Genomic DNA, 22,329 nt, shown 5'->3' on the forward strand with positions numbered 1-22,329 from the left:
AAATCACCTCCGCCACTACGGCAGATGGAGCCTTCTGACCAAATGGTGCAAGGTGGGCATTTTGAACCCTTGACAGTACTTCCTGAATACACGTGGGGTAGCTGTGCGGTGTTCAGATGGAGGGGTGTCGCCACATCGGAATGTGAGTGTTCCCTCCTCGCGTTTCCATTCCAAATGCCCCTTGACAAGGGCCTGTTCCTGCAGTTCAGTACAACTGTGGGGGTGTGTGCAGGATCTTGCTGCCTGGCCAGGGTGGTGGTGGTGAAGCTGAATGGAAGGGGTCTCTGTTGACCTTAAATATCAGGGTTTTTCAGAATGTCATCAGACCCAGCATCTCCATTGGCAAGTCTTTTAATGGTGCTGGCACACCACGCACTTTGATCCCCCAGGTGTGCCAGTGAACAGCCCTGAGGATCTTAGATGATGGAAGCAGGAGCAGGCTGCCTGCTCCTTTACAAACAACCCTTAATTCCCAAAGTTATCTTATAAGCTGTAGTGGCCATCGTTTACAAGAACAGAATGTGGTTATAAGGAAGTTGTATGCTAGAAAAGAGCACCCATGAATTCCCATGGATGTGAATAGCAGCAAGCATTTCCTGTTTGGGAAAAGTGGCGTGTCTAAGACAGGTCAGGTACTTTGTATTTTCTTTTTGTACACCCAAAAATAAGAAAATGTAAGATTAAATTTGTATCTCTTACTTACACCTTTTGATCAGATGATATCCAAAAAGATCCCACTGTAGTCCCTGATCTGGCTCAGGCCCTCGATCAAGAGCTGTGTGTGGGTGCTGGGCGAGCCGGCTTACAGCAAAACGGGATGGGATGCTGTATTCGGAAGTGTTAAAGCACTTTATGAAAGTTATTAGTGGGAATTAAGTAGGGACAGGCTCTCTAACTTCTAAATTCCAGTTTGGATTTAATTACATCATTTATAGTTCATGTTTTGGAAGCAAATTTAGGAGAATAGTGAGCGTGCCTATTATAAAATGATGGAAACGATTTAATTTTGCCAGCTGAAATTTTTGGTTTTCCAACTTTGAAGTGATTTAAATCTCAAAATTAAGACAAAAAACTGGCCAAGACAATGGAGTTAGGGTGGGTCTGTATCATTTCTGCTTGTGAAGGATTTTAGCAGAGGGCATTTTGAGGCATGTTCATACATCTGACACAGCAAATTGCCTGTTTTTCTCTTCTTTGATTTCTGAATGTAAATCTGTCTGTTTATCATGGAGTGGCTCCCTGGAATTACATGTGTGTCACATCTTTCAGATCTGAGTTCTGGGTGCTGGTAAAAAGGTCTGCGCCAGCCAGCTCCCCAGGTCAGGTCCTGGAAGTCCTGTCTCTCTTAGGCTTTTAGACTCGGGTTGCCTTAAGATATTGGGGCAGCTTAGCCAACAATTAGACTGCAGTCCTGACGAAGCCACTGCTTCCATATGTTGGGAAGAGAAGGCAGGAGGACAGTGAATGATTGGATAGGGAAGTGCCATACTCCAGCAAGATAGCCCTGGAGAAAAGTCGATTTCGTTAGGAAGTTGCTGGTTCTAACCTGGTCCTGCTCCTAAAGGCCCTTTGCCAGTGGTGGCTGATTCCAGTGGGCTCTGTTGGGCTTTGAACATTCATTAGTTTCCCTCCCAGATCCTTTAGGCCTTACTCTGAAGTGGCCTGTTCCTTAGGATCATGTCCACGCTACCTGAATTATCGCTGCCCCAAATCATTTCAAGTATTTGACAGCAGTTCTATTCCATCTCGTCAAATTGGTTAAAAGTAAGCTCCAAGTCAAGAATTATTTAAAGGAATCCCAAGCAGATATTAGGGCTCAACTTGCATGAGGCTTTTAGACCTTGTCAGTAGTTTGAGAACCTCTAGCTTTAGTGAAATGAGACTAGCCCGCTGCCCGCGAAATCTCTGAGTGATATAAGCCAGGAGCAGGATTCTTTACGTGTAGCCTATTCAGATGTCCCCTTCTGCTGGCCTAGCCACTCCTTCCTCAGTGAGCCGTACACTGGCTATGGGAGGTGGGGACAGACATACACCGTCGCTTCCTGATGTCGTGGGCTCTTTCACAGTGGTATCTTAGGTAACATTGAACAGTTATGTCTTGTTGAAATTTGTGGAGTTCATTACATATAATCATAAAACAAGACAGGAAGAGACTTAGAAAAAGACCAAATTACTCAAGCAAATACTACTTTTCAAGTTATTCCTGGAAAGTATTTTTAAGGCAAGTACGTTAACCACCCTTCTAAGATTTGTAAGTGTGTTTATTGGGGGGGGGGGTTACATTATTTATTGTCTAACCTCTGCCACGTGTTATGGTTGGGGTTCTTTTGTATGGGGTTTTATATTTAATTTCAGGTGTAGTCACTTGTTGTAAGATGTGTTATGTAATTGCCCTTAAGAGGGATTGTTTCCTAGCTTGTCTGTGTCAGTATTAAATGTGGACTCTGTTCTGAGGCAATTGCCACCAGTCCTGGTGATAGCAATAGACATGTCTACTCCAGGCTCCCTAATTCGGAGGCAACATACTCACCACAGCTTCCTCAGCTGTTTGGCTTATTGCGGGACAGCCACCATAGGGAGCCAAGAGTCAGAGAGGTCTAGCTGTATCTAGTGCTTTTATTCTTGGAAAACCACACCCTAATCCTTTGGGGGAAGTCTCCAGCAGAGCAGTCTCCCTGCCTGCCTGCCTGCCAAGCAGCCCTTGGCTGTGGATCCAAGTTCTAGGACCTGGTTAGAGTCCAGAAGCTTGTGGCCTTTCCAGTGGAAATGGCCTTACGTGCAGTAGGGGCTACAGGTGACATTTCAACTCTTCCCTGAGCCCAGGTCATGAAAAGTGTCATCTTCTGACATTCTCCTTTATCTTGGTAGGTAACTGCCCTTGCAGATCCTGGAAAGATCTGAGCAAGCAGCACAGAAGCCCTCATACTTCTGTCCCACTTCCATTCCCTAGATTGTGTGGCTCTGAAAATGTCTTAACTTTGATGTGAATTTGTAATCAAGGCGAGTGGGTTTGGGTCTCTGTACACAGTGCTCTGGATCGCCCCGTGTGCCTCCCACCAGCGTGCACGCCTACGTGTCCAGCCCTGAGCTCCCTTCAGCACATTGTGTGTGTACAGATTTATAGGCTTGGATGACTGAATGAATGTACATGTGTTTATATCTTCTCTATATGTACAGTGTATATAGTGTGTATGTGTACATAGATGTAAATTATGTATACAGACATGTAGCCACATATCCAACCTCCTTATGTTTTAAAGAGAATCTATGATAGAGTTGCTAAAGTAAACTGATATGGGTGTTCCAAGGTCCCTCAGCAGGATAGATTTGCTGAGATTTTCTTAACTCCATTTTCCTTTGGGTGAGCCTGGCTGCGAAAGGCCATGAAGTCAGACTCTCCACTCTGTACCAGGGAATGTTCAGACAGGAAAGGTCCTGATAGGATGATGTCGCTATGTGTTCTCTAGGTTCAGACAAGGGCTAAGAAGCTGGAAGACAATATACCCTAATGTCCAAAAACTTGGCGGGGACCTGGTTGTCACACACCTATTTATGGCCTAACTGGAAGGAACTTGGGAGCTCAGGCCGTAGGCCTTCCCAGATACTCGCTGTCGCGTGGTCAGTTTCAGAATGGTCTGTGTCATGGGGCCTGGCTCCCAGTGTGGTAGCAATGTCCCTACTTGCTCTGGACTCGGCAGAGGGTGGACACTCCCCTGTGACTAAACAAATTCCCGTCTCTCTAACGCCAAATGAGAAAAAAAAAACAACCTACCCAGTATTTTTTAAAAATAAGCATGAATGTTGATGGCTAATTTATGGCATATAAATTACAAATCTTAAATTACTTCTCTAACTATAGCATGTGAATGAAATCCACGGACTTTTTTCTGTAATTTATGATTTTTAAATTTCAGATGAAAACTGCATTTTAATACGGATATATATGCCCTTAAAGCTACAGATGCCAAATTTTCCTTGTCCAGGTCTATTCTGATGAATTTCCCCCTTAATGGGGCTTAAAACTGAGACTTGAGCCCGGGCCCCAGCCCAGCAGTAGTTGCTCGAGGACCTGTAAGCACAGGGGGCCTGCCTGGCAGAGGAAGGTTGGAAGCTGCCTGATGAAAGGAATCACTGGATAACTGCAAAACTCATATAATCCACAAGTAGCTTTTTTTTTTTTTTTTTTTTTTTTTAATAAGCTATTGAAATGTTTGAAAACACTTCATTGAGACCATAGCACTCAGTGCCTTTTGTGAGACTGGGCCATTCAGCCTTCACCTTCCCCACCTGTGATGTAAAGACGTTCCTGCTGCTTCACTGGCCTCCTATCAGTGATTGTCACCTTTCCCATGTCCTTGCCTATTGTGACAATCACACTATTGAAGGTGGCTTTCCAGTTAAAATTATGTGGAAGCTTGACAGTCTAAATGAATCTTTAAAATAAAAATATTCCTTTGGGACTATTTATCTTAACAGCAATCTTAAACTAATTAAAATTGTGAGCTTAAAAAAATGTATCTGGGATAGGGAATGGCAGTTATTTTTAATGCCCAACTACACTTTCAATTAAGCCAATAATTTTGGTGTCTCAGTATTTATACATACAACAGAAAAAACGCTGTGAAAATGCTGAAAGAAAATGCTCAGCAATATTTATCAATTGACAGACTGACAAAGCTTAGTATTTGGATAACATTTGGAAGTCGTAGGCTGCACATGAAAAATGGCTTTTCTTTAGGAAAGTATAATCAATTGTCATTTTAACAACCAGAGCATTCATGGACTCAGATGCTGCTGCCACATACAACTCAAGTGCTGGAATATTTTTCTACAGTCCCCGTTCTCCCAATTATCTTGTAAACCAGTGTTCAACTAGTTTTATAACTGAAAAGCTGCACATTTTTCATAGTACAAACCATAGTTTTTACCTGTAGTTTGGAGCTCTCTGTTAAAATGTAGCTGCATTACCAGCCCTTTTAAAAGATGTCTGTTAAAGGAAAATTGGGGTGTTAGATTTTCTTGGGACCGTTTCTGTAAACTCTGCCCTTCCCAATATAGAAAATATTGCTTATGCCATTACATTTTAATTCCAGGTTTAAAACCTGTTGAAAGCTGTAGCTTGAAATCAGCTTTGTCTATGTGATGGCATTTAAAAATAGCATGTTCTTTTTAAACTGAATTTTATATCTAATCAATGTCTTCAGTCTTGAAGAAGAATTTGCATTGTTGTGTTTGTATATAGAGTATTGCAGTGCATGGATTAGCTTTATGCATTTTATTAAATGCTGTTTCAATGTGGCATTATTGTTGTGGCTTAATACTACTACCTAAATGAGGTTTATACTATTAAAAGTGAATTAAAGACTAAATGTGCATCCTGCTCATCATTTCTCCTCATAATAGTAATAACAATAATGCCTGACCCCCAAGTAGGTAGTGAGGAAACACCCTGGTAGTCAGAACCCTAGAGCTCTCACCTCACTTAACCTTGGCCAGAAGTGACACAGCCCTGTCCCTTTGACGGCTCCCTGGACTTAGGTTTCTCCTGGAACTCACAGGCTGCCATCACAGCTACACACAGCGCCAGGCTTCAAACCAGCAGGCTCATCCTGCAAAGATATGTTATCCAGGGTACAAAAATGTATTCTTAAAGATTAAGATGTCATCTGACCTCATTTTACAGGTGAGGATTCTCAGGTCCTAAGTCAGATTCTTGACAGAACCACTGGCAGCCAAATAGCTTTAAATAGCTCTGCCAGGTAGCACTCAAAGTGATAATTGGTCACTTCAGCAGAACATGGTCGAAAACCATCTGGCAAACATTGTTTATGCAATTAAATGGTGTATCAATCATAAAATCCTCATAGCGATCTTCTCTAATTTTCTCCTACTTCTGTAAATTTTAAACCCACCTTTTATCATGATTAACGTAGGAAATGAAAGACAAAGGTTTAAAGAGAGAACAATGCCCCAGTGGTGTTTGTTTCCATGAATCGTTATCTACTGTCTATGAACTAGCACATGCAAACCTAACAGCAGCTCTGTCCCATCAGGCGCTGGACGTTTATTACCTCTGCAGGGGCTACTAGCTTGGTCCGGAGCAGTCCTGGCTAGCAAGCTTTCTGGGTCCTGTGGGCCACGAGGAGGTAATAGTTCCATAAAGCTTTCTGTCTCACCAGCTGTGGAAACAGACTAAAAGGAACAAACTCTTTCTGAAAAGGCCTGGCAGCCCCGTAGGAAGCCAAGTCAGCTGATGTGAAGGCCACCAGCACAATCAGCAGGACCGCGTTGTTAGAAACACTGTAGGAACTGAAACCAGCACACACACGAGAGATTAGCTTGGAGGACAGATTTTTTTTTAGCCACGTCCCTCCAAAATAGTGATGGGAGAGGGCACCAGGGTGTTGAATTTCAACTAAACACAACCAAAGTAAGCCTGCCTGTTACACATTAGACCCACACACCCTCCCTCCTCTCCCAGAGCCCCCAAAGCCATTGCCCTGAACACAGATCTCATACAAAATCACAGGTAAACCATAACTTGAGCACCAAATGTAAAAGCCAAATTTCTCCCAATTTAATGGGATCATCTCCGACATTCATATAAAACACATTCTAGTTTCACATCATTTCCCACAGCTAATCACCTCATGGGGCAGGGAATGCTTTAATTCCCATTTTACAGAGCGTTAAGCCTTAGCCAAGGCTCCCATGAGCAGAGGAACCCAGCCCTCACACCTGCTCATAAACCCACTGTCTTGCTGCATCCCGTAGGACACAGCCTCCTGGTCTGTGTCCCATGGGTCTGTGGTCCAGCTGGTCCTTCACTTTTGACCAAGTAAACCTATTCTTAAAGTAACGCTAAAGGGTCTTGGTGTCTCCTAAGGGCTAAAACCAGCACAACTGAAATGGCAACAGTATCAGTGTCCTAGGAGGAAAGAACTACTTGGCAAACCCTCAGGAACACCTCACACCCTCTTCCAAACCTTAGGAAGCTAGAGGGCAAGTGAGAGGCAGCCTCCAATATCGGCCCCTCAAGGCAGGGCCCTCTGCTTTCAACCTTCATGGTCTGTAAACCTACCTGCTAAGGGGCAGAGCTGGGGCCAGAGGGGCTGGCAGTGGCCGACTCCCAGTGGGTACATTCCTAAGGGAGGTGGTCTGCAGCCACTGGGGCCCCCTGCGTCTCTGGCACACCCCCAGCCAGGTCTCACTGGAGAAAAGGGTCGGTTAGCTTGTTTAAAAAGTGAGCAGTGCACAAAGACTTGCCCTGGGATTTCTGAAAAATACCCAAAGAGCCTGAATGGAGAGAACGTTCACACTGCCAGCCACAGATGGCTCCAACCAGACGCGACCACAGCAACTTCTAATTCTCCAGAGCAGGGTCTGGAAGAGGAGTAGAAGCCAGTGGAGAACAGGAAAAGGCCACAGGATAGAGATGGGATGTCAACAGACCTTCCACCTTCCTGATGCCAAAGCCTAGCCTCCTGCACGCCCTCCTCCTCGTGCCTCCGATCGGACACACACCAGGCTGCTGGAGGGATTCAGGAGCGTTTTATTTGCAGAGTCTCTGGGGACAGAAACAGGACGTCCCTGTGGCCAAGGTAACCCCAGCTCGTGGGCCAGGGGCCTCCGTCCTAGGCGCTGGCTTTCAGAGTGGCTTTGTGCTTCCCTGTCATCTCCTTGGGTAACGGCACCAGGGCTGGGCAGGGCACCTGCCCTTCCACTTCACAGATACACTCCCGCAGGCAGTACTTTCGGGGTCCAAAGTGGGCTGGATGAGAAAGCTGCTTTTTCTCCTGCTCCTCTTTCTTGAGGGTTTCCCTGCCAGAGAGCACAGACAGCAGCGAAGTGTTGGCAGCACTGCTCTGAGCGTCTGGGAAACGCAGGGTTTCTCGGCGTGAACCCCCATCAGCTCAGCCAGGGAGACCTGGATCTCCTATGCCTCCTAAGCTGCTCCTCGCACCCAAAGCCTGTCCCTCCGCTCCCCACAGGCCTCCCAGAAGAGGGAGGGTGGACTTCGGCGTAGGAGCAGTGTCAGGCCCCAGGGGCGGCCACCAGCTGGGAAGCACACGCCCCAGACCCGCACTGCAGAGGTCAGCCTTCGCACTGCAGAGGTCAGCCTTCACCGGGGCGGCCCCAGCTCTGACTCATCGGACAATCAGGATCAAGGGGCCTAGAAATGCCTGTGTGCTTTCTCAAAGACCGACATTCTTGGCTTCCCTCCCTTCTTGCCTCCATGGAAAGAAAAGGGACCTGTCACTGCAGACCCCGGGTTGGACACCCACTAACTCCAAGCTGAGATTCCCGAAGAGGAACATGTTTCCAGCCACACAGAGCAAGTATTTCAGCTGCATCTCAGCTTCCCACTGACCAAAGGAGGGAAGGACAAAGGTTTAAAGGTTTAGATTTTTATCCCCACTTCACAGCAGTAGAAACAGCTCACCGAGGCTCCAGGACTTAGGGCCACACAGGTGAGAAGCAAAGCCAGATGGAGCAGACACTCCAGCGCATACTCTGCCGGTGAGTGGCTCGCTGTCGGAGAGCCTGCCCGCTGGACACCCTCCCAACACACCCCTGTCCTCTCTCTCAAGCTCTGGGCTAAGATGTTTGCTCCCCTCCAGGTCAACACCAGCAACTCACTCATTCTTCCCCAGGATTTTTTTGATGTGCTCCACGATCTCCTTGTTGCTTTTGGTCTCCACATCCACGAGGACCTGCTCACCAGAATCTGGAAACAGGAAGTAAAGGGGGGAAGAAACCTAAGAACTCAGCAGCATGCTCTTCTGCCTCAAATGGTGGTGATTTGGGATGTGCTTTAGTGGAGAAATATTTTAACAATAAAATAAATATATTTGTTTATGTAACGCATAATGCTACCTTTTTTCCCCATATTTCTTTGCATGATGCTACCCTTATTTTTCCCATGTTTCTTTAGATGGGAGCAAATTTTAGACATGTACAAAAGCAACCTATTTTAATAGAAATAAATTCCATGTTCACAGAGAAAGATTCAGTATCATTAACATGGCAATCCTCCCCAAACTGGTCTACAGATTCAATGCAGTTCCTATCAAAATCCCAGCAGGTGTTTGTGTAGAAACTGACAAGCTGAGCCTAAAATTCATGCAAAGGACGCAAAACGATTTGGAAAAACAAGAAAATGGAAATGTTCGTTTTCCAATTTCAAATTTACTATAAGCTACAGTAATCAAGTTCTGTGGTTATAGTGTACGAACAGACCAGACTATAAGTGACAACAGAACTGAGTCCAGAAATAAATCCTTATATTTATGGTCAATTGGTTTTCCGCAAAGATACCAAGACATTTCAATGAGGGAAGAAAATCCTTTAAAGAAATGGTGTTGGGACAACTGGATCCCAACATGCAAATAAACGAATTTAGACCTTTACACCTCACATTAAAAAAAGAAAGAAAAAACTTAAAATGGACCAGAGACCTAAATGTAAGAGCTAAAAGTTGTATAAAACTTTTTGAATAGAAAATCTTTATAACCTTACCTAGACAAAGATTTTTAGATATGACATCAAAAACATGATCCATAGAGAAAAATCTGATAAATTGAACTTAACCAAAATTCAAAATTTATGCTTCAAAAGGCACGATAAGCCAGACTGGGAGATAATATTCATAATGCATACATCTGATAAAGGGCTAGTATCTCAACTATATAAAGAATTCTCACAACTCACTAAGAATCCAAGTAAAAAAATGGGCAAAATATTTGAATAAACATCTTTTTTTAATTTTCATAAGTTTATTTGAGCCTAACGACATATGCCAGGGAGCTAGATCTCAAATGCCCCTTGAATAAACATTTTCTAAAAAGCTAATAAGTGCTTGAGAAGATACTCAATATCTTAGTCATTAGGAAAATGAGAAAATTGAAGACACAGTGAGATATTATTAGAGTGGCTAAAATTATTTAAAGGGACACTGCCAAGTGCTAGTGAGGATGCACAGTAACTGGAACTTTCCTATATTATTGGTAAAAACAAAACATTACAGCCAATTTAACCAGTGAATTAAGACCAAAAAAAAAAAAGACTGGAAAGGGAAAAGTAAAACTATTTGCGGATGACATAATTATATATGTAGAAAATACTAAGGAATTTAGAAAATAAAACTACAAAGAAATAAGGGACCAGCATGAGCAAAGGCATCAGAGCAAGATGTGGCAAAGGAATTTGGAAAAACCAGCCTGTGTGGTGTGAGGCATGTAGGAGACGTGAGGGTAACAGAAGATGAGGGAGGGAGGGAGGGAAGAAAGGACGGAAGGAGGGAGAAGAGTCCAGATCTCAGTGCCATTAGCACCACGGTATGGGAAGCCAAGGTGCCGGGAACAGCATTCCTTTACAGCAGCTTGTACCTCAGATCACCTGACTGCTGCTGGAGGAGGAATGGGTGGGAGGGAAAATAGTCCTGGACCACAGCACAGTGGCCCCGCACTCACCTAAATAGAATCGAAGGAAGGGTGATGGTGTCATGTTCTTAAACATCACGATCTGTACCCAAGGGTTTTTGTATTGGATCTGAGGTATGTTGAAAAACACAAATTTCCTGCAAAAGGGAAGAAATTAAACCCATGAAACAGGAATTTTTAACCTAAAATTTTGCATACCTGTGTATTTTTCTAGGAAGAAGGTCCAGCACGTTCATCAGCTTCTCAGAGGATCCTAGCCCCGACCCCCCACAAAAGGCTGAGAAGGGCAGCTCTGAGGAATGTGTTAGTATGTTCTCTGAGCGGGGGTGTCCAGACTCCTGGTTTGTCATCTGAGAGAAAAAATATCTGCATCTTTACCTCACCTTGCACTCTAATCTAAAACTCACCAAAGCAGGAGTGTAAATGTAAAAATGAAGCTATGCAACATCCTCAATCTTGATTTATGTGGTTACACGGGTGTATGCATATATAGAATTCAGTAAGTTGTGTACTCCCAGGTGTGCCCTTCATATAGATTCTACCACAATTTAAAAATAAATGAAACCATGAAAACATTGGGAATATTTGTACAATCTAGAAGTGGAAAAATCTTTCAACTTAGGTTTAAAATATAAATATAATTACATCAAAACCTTTGCATGGCAAAATTTACCAAAAGCAAAATCAACATTTGCCAAACTGAAGAAAAAATGTTTGCAAAACATAAAACAAAAGGCTAATTCCCTTCTGACAGAGTTTTACACATCATTAATAAGATCGACAATTCAACAAGAACAAAGGGCAATGGCCACAAATAGGCAGAAACCAAATGGCCTATTGTCAGGTGAAGAGCTCAGTATCTTCCCAATAAAGTCATGTAGGTTAAAATATTCTTTTTCACCTCTTAGATTGCTAAAGATTTTTTTTTTAAGTTACAGAACTGAGTAAACATTTCCTTAAGAATATAAACCTCCAAAGAGGTCGGTTTGGAACTAGCAAAATTTTAAAAGCATAGCGTTTGACTCTATTTCACTTCTGCTTTGAGATATTTTCACATTTGAATGCAAAGATGTGTGAGGTTCACTACAGCATTATTTGTTACAGCAGAGGAACAGAAACATAAATGCCCCTCCATAGAGGGCTGATTAAATGAATTAAGACACAGCCATATGTCAGGATCCCTCTCCACCTGCTCTCCATCCTAAATGGCTGACCTACATGGACAACGGAAATGGGCTTTCTTGCCCTCTGTATTGTGTTTGGCCAACAGGGAGCACTGGCGAACGACTGGAAGGAGGGAGTAGAATCAAGGTATTTCCCTGGCTTGTGCCCTGAGTCCCAGGCTCCTGTCAGACAGGCCTCTCCATCTCCAGGTTCCAACAATCACTCTCCCCCTCACTTCTGCAAGCCTAGACCTGGGGCCTTGCATAAGACTTTGTGGCGGCTTTTCTCCATCCTTTTCCACAGCTTTGTAAACGGTCCATTAATTAAAGGCTCCCAAATGGTCTGCATTTAAATGCGCCCTAGCCACCTTGCCCCATATACTAGACAACAGAAAGGTGGTACATAGGACAGAATCACAGTCGCTGTACTTGACCACATCCCAGCAATATGACCCAGGGCAAGTTAGTGCTCTGTGCTTCAATGTTTATGCAAGATGATGGCGATGCAGGACGAGGAGTCCAGATTGGAGCTGGTCATCGATTTTCAAGATGATGAAACTGACAGAATCAACAGAAAGCCTGACTGTGGGACCATTTACTTGGGAAGACTTCCAAAACTAGGGCAGAGTCTGCAGTTGAAACAAAACAAAAGCAATGACAATTATTAACCCCAGTGTAGGGACAGAGTCCCAGAGAGCAGTTTCCAGGCTCTCGGCCTCACGTGGGAAGGTGCTGGCTCAGGTAGTGGATGGTCATCAGCTGTGACTAGTTGGCCATCAGCTGTTACCAGTTAGCCATTGGCCACTGATAAAACTGCCGCGGCTGAGCCAGCAAGGGCGAATTACAGTTAGCACGGCGGATGGCAGCTAGTAAGTGAGGTTGGCAGGCAGAGAAGCGGACGGCGGATCGTGTGGATCCTACTTCGTGTGTGTCACCCAGCTGCCAGCGAGAATATAATGGTATGACTCCCCTATCTATGGCTCCGTGGATGTTCCTTTTTGGCCTCACCATGTCCTGCGTTATGTGGGGAGCGGGAGCTGAGACCCCGCATGACACCCGGCATGATACCCAGGGAGAACAAAAACCTTTGCAAAAACAAACAAGAAAAATAATCAGTACTCTGTTTAGCTCAGCTGTGTGTAGTATTCACAAAGTCATTATTAACCAGTGAATAGTGATCTAGCCAGCATTCTGAAATAACTATGATGGGGGCGGGGGGGCGGGTAGAATGCACGTGTTGAGGGTGGGGAATGGCTATGGTGGTGAAGGAGCTAAATCCTCATCTTCCATGGTGACAAGACCCTAGATAATGCCTAAAGCTAAAAAAGAAGTCGCTCTCTATGTACAGTATTTTAACTATATGGAGGCACAACTCTAATAATTAAATGGTTAGAGTTGAAGTTGTTGCCTCTAGGGGAGGAAGTGGGAACAGGGTGCTACTAAGCCCTGCCAACCAGGAAAGGCACCTCGAAGGCTCAATTTACCTTCCTGGGCTTAGGACCCCTCTGCTCAATTCCCACCCACAGCAGAGTATCCCAACATCACAAAACTTTGTACAAACCAACCAGGGCATTTCCATGTAGGAATCTCTCCCACTTAAAACTACTAGGACCAAGATTCTACAGGATTTGAAGTAGTTCTTGCCGAAGCATGGGAGGTAAGTTAATAAAGGTAAACTTTAGTTGAGCACCTGCTGTATATGCCAGACATCTTACTAAGTACTTTATACTGGAATCCTCACAGTGACCCTGGAAGGCAGGGTTTTACAGCTAAGGAGGTCAGAAAAATGAAGTAAACTGCCTTGGTCAACACTAGTAAGTGAAAACTGAGGCTGTCGTTAGAGTCTGGCCTTCTCCCACACTTCTGTTACCAAATTATCAAATTCACCTCGGCTCAGGGTGGGCCACAGGAGAATTCAATAAATGCCGCCAGCCGTTCCTTCTCTCATTGCATCCCCTCATCGGCCCTGGGACACTGGTATCATCCCGTCTGGGACTCTGAGGAGCAACTCCCCCAGAGCCAGCGAGTGGGACAGGGGCCCGAACCAGGTCGGTTGCCCCTGGGCTGGGCTCCACCCAGACGCCGCGCCACCCTCCCCTCCGCTCTCCCTCCTCAGCCGGCAGGGCGTGGCCCTGCTGTCCTGGCGGTGGAACCTGGAGCAAGCTGCTCCTCGGGCTCCTTGTCTGTAAAATGGGGGCAATAGCACCAGCCTCCGGGAGCCAGACCCAGGATTAAGCGCAGCCCCAGGTCTCCACGTTACTGGCACGAGGTCACAATCACCGGGAGCGGCCTCACAGGGCTCGGACTGACCTGGCGCCCTCGCCCAGCTCCCCGTGCGTGTTGTAGTTCACTGTCATGACCTTCACCGAGTCCTTGAACACCACGTCCCCCTGGCCCAGGTACTGCAGGGTGCGGCGGATCGGGAAGCGGCCCTTCATGGGCATGTCGGCGGTGGCCGAGCGCGAGGCGAGCGGCGAGGAGAGCCCAGAGCAGCACACGCCGCAGCCGGTGGACGTGGAGCCGCTTCTCCTCCACGCTGTTTCCGCTTCCCGCGCAGACTCGCAGAAGATGCCTCCCGGCGGGCAGCGCTCCTGCTGCGGGGCAACATGGACCTTGTAGTCCAGGCTGGCGGTGCTTTGAGGCCGGCATTGGAATGGGGACAGATACAACTTCGCTTTAGAGCACCCGCCTCCTGAAACGTTTTCACGCTCTGTATATTCCTCTTTCTCCCCGGCAAGGAAAAACATTTTTAAATAGGATCAAACTCAATCAATCAGACAACAAAATTACAGTAGGAAATGAATCAGGAAAGCTGAGTTCTGATACCAAGTCGGCTAATAACTTTTTTCCTCAAAAAAAGTTTATTTTAGAGTGAGAACATGTCACTACTATTTTTAAATCCTGGTGCATTCAAGGTAAGTGGTCTTGGTACAGGATACAATCAAATCGTGATATATATACTTCAGTGATTTTTATACTGAGTAACAGCCTTAATATAAAGGTACATTTTCCTGAATAAAACAATAAGTAATTTTGAAGTTTCTTCACGTCTTCTTTTCCACTTTGTTTAAATTTTCCTTAACAATTCATCATATAAATAGCTATCCCTGTTACAGAATAAGGTGAGCTTTAACCTGTCATTTTAAAGGTCAAGTTTTAGGCAGTTTTAGGAGCTGAGCAATTTCTCTCGCGTGAAAACTGATTCTTATATTCAAGTGACAAATTTAGAGCCAATACACTAATGCAGAGTCCATGAATTGAGCTGTTGTTTTAAATACATGGTTGTTTTTTTTTAATTTATTGGGGTGACAATTGTTAGTAAAATTACATAGATTTCAGGTGTGCAATTCTGTATCACATCATCTATAAATTACATTGTGTGTTCACCACCCAGAGTCAGTTCTCCTTCCATCACCGTATATTTGATCCCCCTTACCCTCATCTCCCACCCCCCAACCCCCTTACCCTCTGGTAACCACTAAATTATGTTCCGCAGATTAATTTTCAAACCCCGTGGCCATCTTGTGGTTACTGATTGTTTTCTAATCCCCTCACCTTCCCCCTTAAATACATGTTTTTATCTCCAAGGTTTTCTGCTGTTTTTTCAGGACCATCTGGATATAAGTTGATAGCTGTCACAGCTATAACATTAACTGTATCCAACTGAAGAATTTCTTTGTATTCACAAAGTGGGAAAAGCACCTTTAAGATGTTCCTATAATTCCAACCACCATGATGTTCAGAAACATAAAGAATACTGGGAAAACACTGCTCCAGAACCTACGCAGATCTTTTCTGAACGTTTCCATCCACTGACAGATCACCTTATATGAAGATGGAGGCTCTGCTCTGAGAAGTTTCAGGTAATTTGCCAGGTAAAGCATCGTCATCTACAGTAGTTTCCACATTCCAGATAAGTAATGGCCGGTAGTCTGCAATGAACTAACACTTTCTACACTTTTGGAGCAGTTGGGAAGGGTAAATAAAATGTCGTCATTATCTCAGGATATGGAGTACAGCATGCTTTCTTCCAAAAGTAGCATATAGTTTGAATCCCTGGGTATTCCCTGGTTCTTAACTAAAATATCAATTTCAGTAACATTCTTTTGTTGAGCTCATTTTCTATCCATCTCTACTACCTCTTCTTGAATGACAATTAGTTGCAAACTGGAACCAGATGTCACAGACCGCTCATGAACTAAAATCCTCATACTGACAATTACAAAATATTCTTTTTCCTCCACATTTTTGAGATTTTCATTCTTCACTATCAAAGTCTGACAGCTTATTCTGGTTACACTACTATTAATAGGGAAGTAATTTACATATACCTGTCTACTCTCAGGCTAGGTTAAGAATAGCCTGTTCTCGGGGCAGCCGGGTGGCTCAGTTGGTTAGAGCGCGAGCTCTGAACAACACGTTTGCCGGTTCGATTCCCACATGGGCCAGTGAGCCGCACCCTCCGCAACTAGATTGAAGACAACAAGCTGCGGCTGAGCTGCTGGAGAGGCGGCCGGATGGCTCAGTTGGTTAGATAGCGAGCTCTCAACAACAAGGTGGTGGTTGTTCCCAATTCCTGCATGGGATGGTGGGCTGCGCCATCTGCAACTAAAGATTGAAAATGGCAACTGGACTTGGAGCTGGGCTGCACCCTCCACAACTAGATTGAAGGACAACAACTTGGAGCTGATGGGCCGTGGAGAAACACACTGTTACCCAATATTCCTCAATAAAAATCTTTTAAAAAGGAATAGCCTGTTCTTTAGATACCTCCTTGTGGGGACATAGCCCCAGAGAGCAGTTTCCAGGCTCTCAGCCTCATGTGGAAAGGTGCTGGCTCGGGTAGTAGATGGCCATCAGCTGTGACTAGTTGGCCATCAGCTGTAACTAGTTAGCCATTAGCCACTGACATGACTGCTGTGGCTAAACTAGCAAGCGCGGAGTATGGATTGCAGATCGCAGAGAGGCAGATTGCAGTTAGCACAGCAGATTGCAGTTAGCAAGTGAGGTTAGTTGTTGGCTGTGGCGGGTATCACCTACTTTTTGGTGGTTTGCTGCTGCCGTAGGCTCCAAGAGTTGCGGACATCTTACACCGAGGCCTCCACCCAATCGGATGCCTGGCGTGGCGAGCAGGATTCCAGCCAGGTAGGAATGGAGTCTGACTCTGGGCAGGAGGACATGTGGCCCCCACACAGTGTGTGGTGCCCGGTGGCCACTGTTCTCAGGAGTTGGACCCCCAAGGAGGGGTGGGAGGACACGGACGGCTCTCCTGCCAGCGTGGAGAGGGCCCTGCGGGTTCTAGCTGAGCGGTTGCCGGAGGAGGCGAAGGGTATAGCCGGCCGTGTGGGCTGGATGTTCCTCATGGCCTTGCGTTGTAACGCGGAGGACTCACTTAATGAAATAGCTCAGGTGCCAGACCAGCAGCCCCAGGGGGAGGCGCTGGAAGCTCGGGACTGTTGGTGGGAGGAGGTTCTCACCGCCGTGTGTCATAACTCTGAGGGAGCACTTGCTGGAATAGCCCAGGTGCGGGACCAGGTGTCCCGGTGGGAGGCGCTGGAAGCTCAAGTCGCCTGTTAAAGGAGGAGCCCCACAGTGGAGACTTTGAGGCAGAGGCGGAAGCTGCGAGTGGAGACAATGTAGCTCCCAACCCCCAAGCCCAGCCAATCTTGAAGCAAAGGGTAAAATGTAAGCAACCTTTGGGCCCTGGGGGCGTTGCTGCAGGCAACCCAGCTGTGACTGAGTTCACAACCTACACCCCTTACACTCCCACTGAGTTGCTGGAGCTGGGGAGGTGGTACCGACAGAGCCCTGGAAAGCCAGTCTTGGCTTGGCGATTATGTTTATGGGATGAGGGAGCAGACAACAGTCTCTGCTCCTTAGGCGAGATGGAAAAGCTAGCCTTTGTGACAATGCATCCGTCCCTATGACAAAGGTTACAGAACTGCCATAGGTTGGCCCAAAACCAGGGCAACCATTCTCTAATGGAGTGGCTCGCTGCGGTACGCACAGTATGGGGACAAGCTGGCGAGCTGCCAGACACTGTGAGTCAATGGCAGTCATATACGGAACTTACGCAAATCATCCATGAAATGGGTATGAGACATGCTATCTTCAACCCTAACATGCGGGGGCCGGATGATGAGCGTTTCGAGCGTTTTACAACCAGCATGAGAAATCTGGTTTTGGATACTGCACCTGCAAATGCTTTTGGATCCTTGGTTGCCATTCTTATGCCCTATGTGGGGCGGTGGATCCATGAAGTTACACTTGCTATGGCCACCCTAGGGTATGTTGAAAGCTGGCGGCAAAGGAAGTTAAGATAGGAGGTCCGAGAAGTTAAGACCTGGAAGCCCAAGTCAAAAGTAAGGGGGTGAGGTAGCGGGCTTCAGAGAGTAACATGCATGCAGATGTGGCGTGATCTCGTGGCAGCAGGGGTTGATCAGGAAAAAATAGACCGACACCCCAATGCACTCTTGCTAGAACTCTAGAAACAGTTGCATCCGGAATAGCAATTCCGATAAGCCTAAAGGAGAAGTCCGGGAAAGCACGACACGTGTCCCTCCAGGATTTCATGCGGCTGCTTGAGGCTGACTCCTTTCAGCTTGATTAGGGGTGGGGCCAAAGTACCCGGTCAGAGGGGACAAGTGGTGACCAGAGGCCCCAGGTGGAACTGTCCATACATTGGTCACCTTCTAATGTGCAGAAGGTTTTGGCCCTAGTTGACACCAGCACAGACCTCAGTCTTATTTATAAGAAACCCTGGCTGTGCCCAGAAGGACTGATGGTGCCCTGAGAAACCCTGGCTGTGCCCAGGATATTGAATTCACCTCCAGGCTCCTCGCACAGGGCTGCTCGCGGAAGATGCTTGTCACGTAGATTGTGAGGTGAGACCCTGTAGGGGTGGAGTGTGGGGACAGAGTCCCAGAGAGCAGTTTCCAGGTTCTTGGCCTCACGTGGAAAGGTGCTGGCTCGGGTAGTAGATGGTCATCAGCTGTGACTAGTTGGCCATCAGCTGTTACGGGTTAGCCATTAGCCACTGACATAACTGCCGCGGCTGAGCCAGCAAGTGCGGAGTGTGGATTGCGGATTGCAGAGAGGCGGATTGCAGTTAGCAAGTGATGTTGGTTGGCGGAGCAGCTGATGGCAGACTGCAGATCGTGTGGCTCCCACTTCCTGTGTCTCCACCCCAGCCGCCAGCGAGACTATAGTGGTATGACCCCCCATCTATGGCTCCGTGGGTGTTCCTTTTTGGCCTCACCATGTCCTGCGTTCTTATGTGGGGAGCGGGACCAGAGACCCCGCCTGACACCCTGCATGACACTCTGCCTCATCTTTTAGGGTATTTACATTAACTCTAATGCTGTCCTTTGGGTCTAGAGGCAGCTCAGGGGTGCCAGTCTTCAGCAGCGGGCAGCAGCCAGAGCAAGAGCCTCAGGAGGGCAAGGGGTGCCACTGAAGCGCCCTCCATCTTGGACTGGGCTAATAACTTTTTATTCAGCCTCATTTAAGTCAGTTTTTCTCTCTCAACTTCTTGTTTCCAAATGAAGGGTTCAAACTATGCAATTTCTAACATTGACTTAAAAACTGATTTGCAAAAGAAAAAGCTTTGGGTATATCCCTTCCAGGTTTAGCCACTTAACAGCTCTTGACCTCGATTTTTTTCATAAGCAAAACATGGATGAGATGTATTTCTGAAATACTACTCTTACTGATCAGAGAACGTTTTTCTCTTTCTCCTTTTCCGCCAATTTTAATATTTTTTCAGTTACAGTTGACATACAATATTATATTAGCTGCAAATGTCCAACATAGTGATTAAACATTTATATAACTTAGGAAGTGATCACCCAATAAAACCAGTACCCATCTGACACCATACACAGTTATTACAATATTATTGACTATATTCCCTATGCTATACTTTACATCCCCATGACTATTTCGTAATTTCCAATTTGTACTTCTTTTTTTTTTTTTTTTTTTTAAGATTTTGTTGGGGAAGGGGAACAGGATTTTTTTAATTGGGAAACAGTGTGTTGTCCTTTCAGTCTTAGTTGTGGAGGGTGCAGCTCAGCTCCAGGTCCAGTTGCCGTTGTTAGTTGCAGGGGGCGCAACCCACCATCCCTTGTGGGAGTCAAACCAGCAACCTTGTGGTTGAGAGGACGTGCTCCAACTAACTGAGCCATCTGGGAGCTCAGTGGCAGCTCAGCTCAAGGTGTTGTGTTCAATCTTAGTTGCAGGGGGCGGAGCCCACCATCCCTAGCGGGAGTCAAGGAGTTGAACCTGCAACCTGTGGTTGAGAGCCCATTGGCCCATGTGGGAATCGAACTGGCAGCCTTCGGAGTTAGGAGCACGGAGCTCCAACCGCCTGAGCCACCAGGCCGGCCCAATTTGTACTTCTTAATCCTTTCCCCCTTTTCACCCATCCTCCCAACCCCCCTCCCATCTGACAACCATCAAAATGTTCTCTGTATCTATGAGTTTGTTTCTATTTTGTTTGCTCGTTTATTTTGTTCTTTTGATTCCACATATAAGTAATATCATCATATGGTACTTGTTGTTCTCTGTCTACTCCACTTAGCACAATACCTTCTAGGTCCATGTTGCTGTAGATGATAAGATTTCATTCTTTTTTTTTTCTTTTTTTTTTCTTTTTTTTTTATTGGGGAAGGGGAACAGGACTTTATTGGGGAACAGTGTGTACTTCTAGGACTTTTTTTTCCAAGTCAAGTTGTTGTCCTTTCAATCTTAGTTGTGGAGGGTGCCGTTCAGCTTCAAGTTGTTGTCCTTTCGGTCTTAGTTGTGGAGGGCGCAGCTCAGCTCCAGGTCCACTTGCCATTTTTCTAGTTGCAGGGGGCACAGCCCACCATCCCTTGCGGGAGTCGAACCGGCAACCTTGTGGTTGAGAGGACGCACTCCAACCAACTGAGCCATCTGGTAGTTCAGCGGCAGCTCAGCTCAAGGTGCCGTGTTCAATCTTAGTTGCAGGGAGAGCTGCCCACCATCCCTTGCGGGACTCGAGGAATTGAACTGGCAACCTTGTGGTTGAGAGCCCACTGGCCCATGTGGGAATCGAACTGGCAGCCTTCGGAGTTAGGAGGATGGAGCTCTAACCGCCTGAGCCACCGGGCCGGCCCCAAGATTTCATTCTTTTGATGGCTGAGTAATATTTCACTGTATATATGTACCACATTTTCTTTATCCATTCATCCATTGATGAACACCCAGGTTGCCTCTATATCTTGGCTACTGTAAATAATACTGCAATAAACATATGGATGCATATGTCCCTTTGAAGTAGTGTTCTGGTTTTCTTTGGATAAATACACAGAAGTGGAATTACTGGGTCATTCTTTATCTTTTGTTATAACATTTGTTGTTTTTCTTTTGTGTGTTTTTTTAAAGATTTTATTGGGGAAATGGAACAGGACTTTATTGGGGAATAGTGTATATTTCCAAGACTTTTTTATTGGGGAACAGTAGTGTGTTTTTCCCAGGCCTCATCAGCTCCATCCACGTCAAATTGTTGTCCTTTCAATCTTAGTTGTGGAGGGTGCAGCTCAGCTTCAGGTCCAGTCGCCATTGTTAGTTGCAGGGGGCGCAGCCCACCATCCCTTGCGGGAGTCGAACCAGCAACCTTGTGGTTGAGAGCACGCGCTCCAACCAACTGAGACATCTGGCCACCCTGGAGCTCAGCGGTAGCTCATTGACTTCATTCTAGTTGTGGAGGGCACAGCTCGCTGGCCCATGTGGGAGTTGAACCAGCAGCCCCGTTGCTCTGAGCTCGTGCTCTAAACCAACTGAGCCACACGTCCACCCCATAACCTTTGTTTTAAAGTCTATTTTGTCTGATAATAAGTATTACTACCTCGGCTTTTTTGTTTGTTTTCATTTTCATAAAATATCTTTTTCCATCCCTTTACTTTCAGTCTCTGTGTGGGTCTTTTGACCTGAAGTTAAGTCTCTTATAGGCAGCATGTGTAAATGTCTTGTTTTCTTATCCATTTAGCCATTTATGTCTTTTGATGGAGCATTTAATCCATTTACATTTCAAGTAATTGTTGGTAGATATGTAGTTATTACCATTTTATTATTCATATTTTTAATTCTTCTTCTTCTCCTTCTCCTTCTTCTTATTGTCCCTTTAATATTTCTTGTAGTACTGGTTTGCTAGAGATGAACTCCTTTAGCTTTTTCTTGTGTGGGAAGCTCTTTATTTATCCTTCAAGTCTAAATGATAGCTTTGTTGGGCAGAGTAATTTTGGTTTTAGGTCTTTGCTAAAGACCTTTTAGGTCTTTGTTACTTTGAATATTTCTTGCCAATTCCATCTGGCCTACAAAGTTTCTGTTGAGAAATCAGCTGACAGTCTTATGAGAGCTCCCTTGTAGGAAACTAACTGCTTTTCTCTTGATGCTTTTAAGATTCCGTCTTTGTCTTTAACTTTTGGCATTTTAATTATGATGTGTCTTCGTGTGGGCCTGTTTGGATTTATCTTGTTTGGAACGCTCTGTGCTTCCTGGGCTTGTATGCCTATTTCATTCGCCAGATTATGGAAGTTTTCCATAATTATTTCTTCAAATAGGTTTTCAATTCCTTGCTCTCTCTCTTCTCCTTCTGGTACCCCAGTGATGTGAATGTCGGTACACTTGATGTTGTCCCAGAGGCCCCTTAAACTCTCCTCATTTTTTGAATTCTTTTTTCTTTTTGTTGTTCTGATTGGGTG

General features: G+C 45.6%; 2 protein-coding genes and 1 pseudogene across 2 annotated transcripts in view; 1 reads left to right on the top strand and 2 right to left on the bottom strand.

Annotated features, from left to right (window-relative positions):
* The window catches only part of NR2C2 (nuclear receptor subfamily 2 group C member 2), an 83,932-nt gene extending 73,040 nt beyond the window's left edge, over nt 1–10,892 (top strand). The window contains exon 16 of the transcript XR_004425447.1: nt 10,657–10,892. The gene's annotated coding sequence lies outside the window, so the exon portion shown is untranslated. The remainder of the gene's footprint in view (nt 1–10,656) is intronic.
* MRPS25 (mitochondrial ribosomal protein S25) lies at nt 7,533–14,182 on the bottom strand. The gene is made up of 4 exons (XM_033132124.1): nt 13,916–14,182; nt 10,473–10,579; nt 8,641–8,728; nt 7,533–7,821 (listed from the first exon to the last, which is right to left on the bottom strand). Exons 1-4 carry the CDS (start codon nt 14,047–14,049, stop codon nt 7,635–7,637), a joined length of 516 nt encoding a protein of 171 aa, XP_032988015.1. The 5' UTR covers nt 14,050–14,182; the 3' UTR covers nt 7,533–7,634.
* A 99-nt stretch (nt 14,183–14,281) lies between these two features.
* LOC117036699 (glycoprotein integral membrane protein 1-like) lies at nt 14,282–16,050 on the bottom strand (annotated as a pseudogene).
* Between the last annotated feature and the right edge of the window lie 6,279 nt (nt 16,051–22,329).

The sequence above is a fragment of the Rhinolophus ferrumequinum genome, chromosome 17 (assembly GCF_004115265.2).
Source record: "Rhinolophus ferrumequinum isolate MPI-CBG mRhiFer1 chromosome 17, mRhiFer1_v1.p, whole genome shotgun sequence".
Lineage (NCBI taxonomy): Eukaryota > Metazoa > Chordata > Mammalia > Chiroptera > Rhinolophidae > Rhinolophus > Rhinolophus ferrumequinum.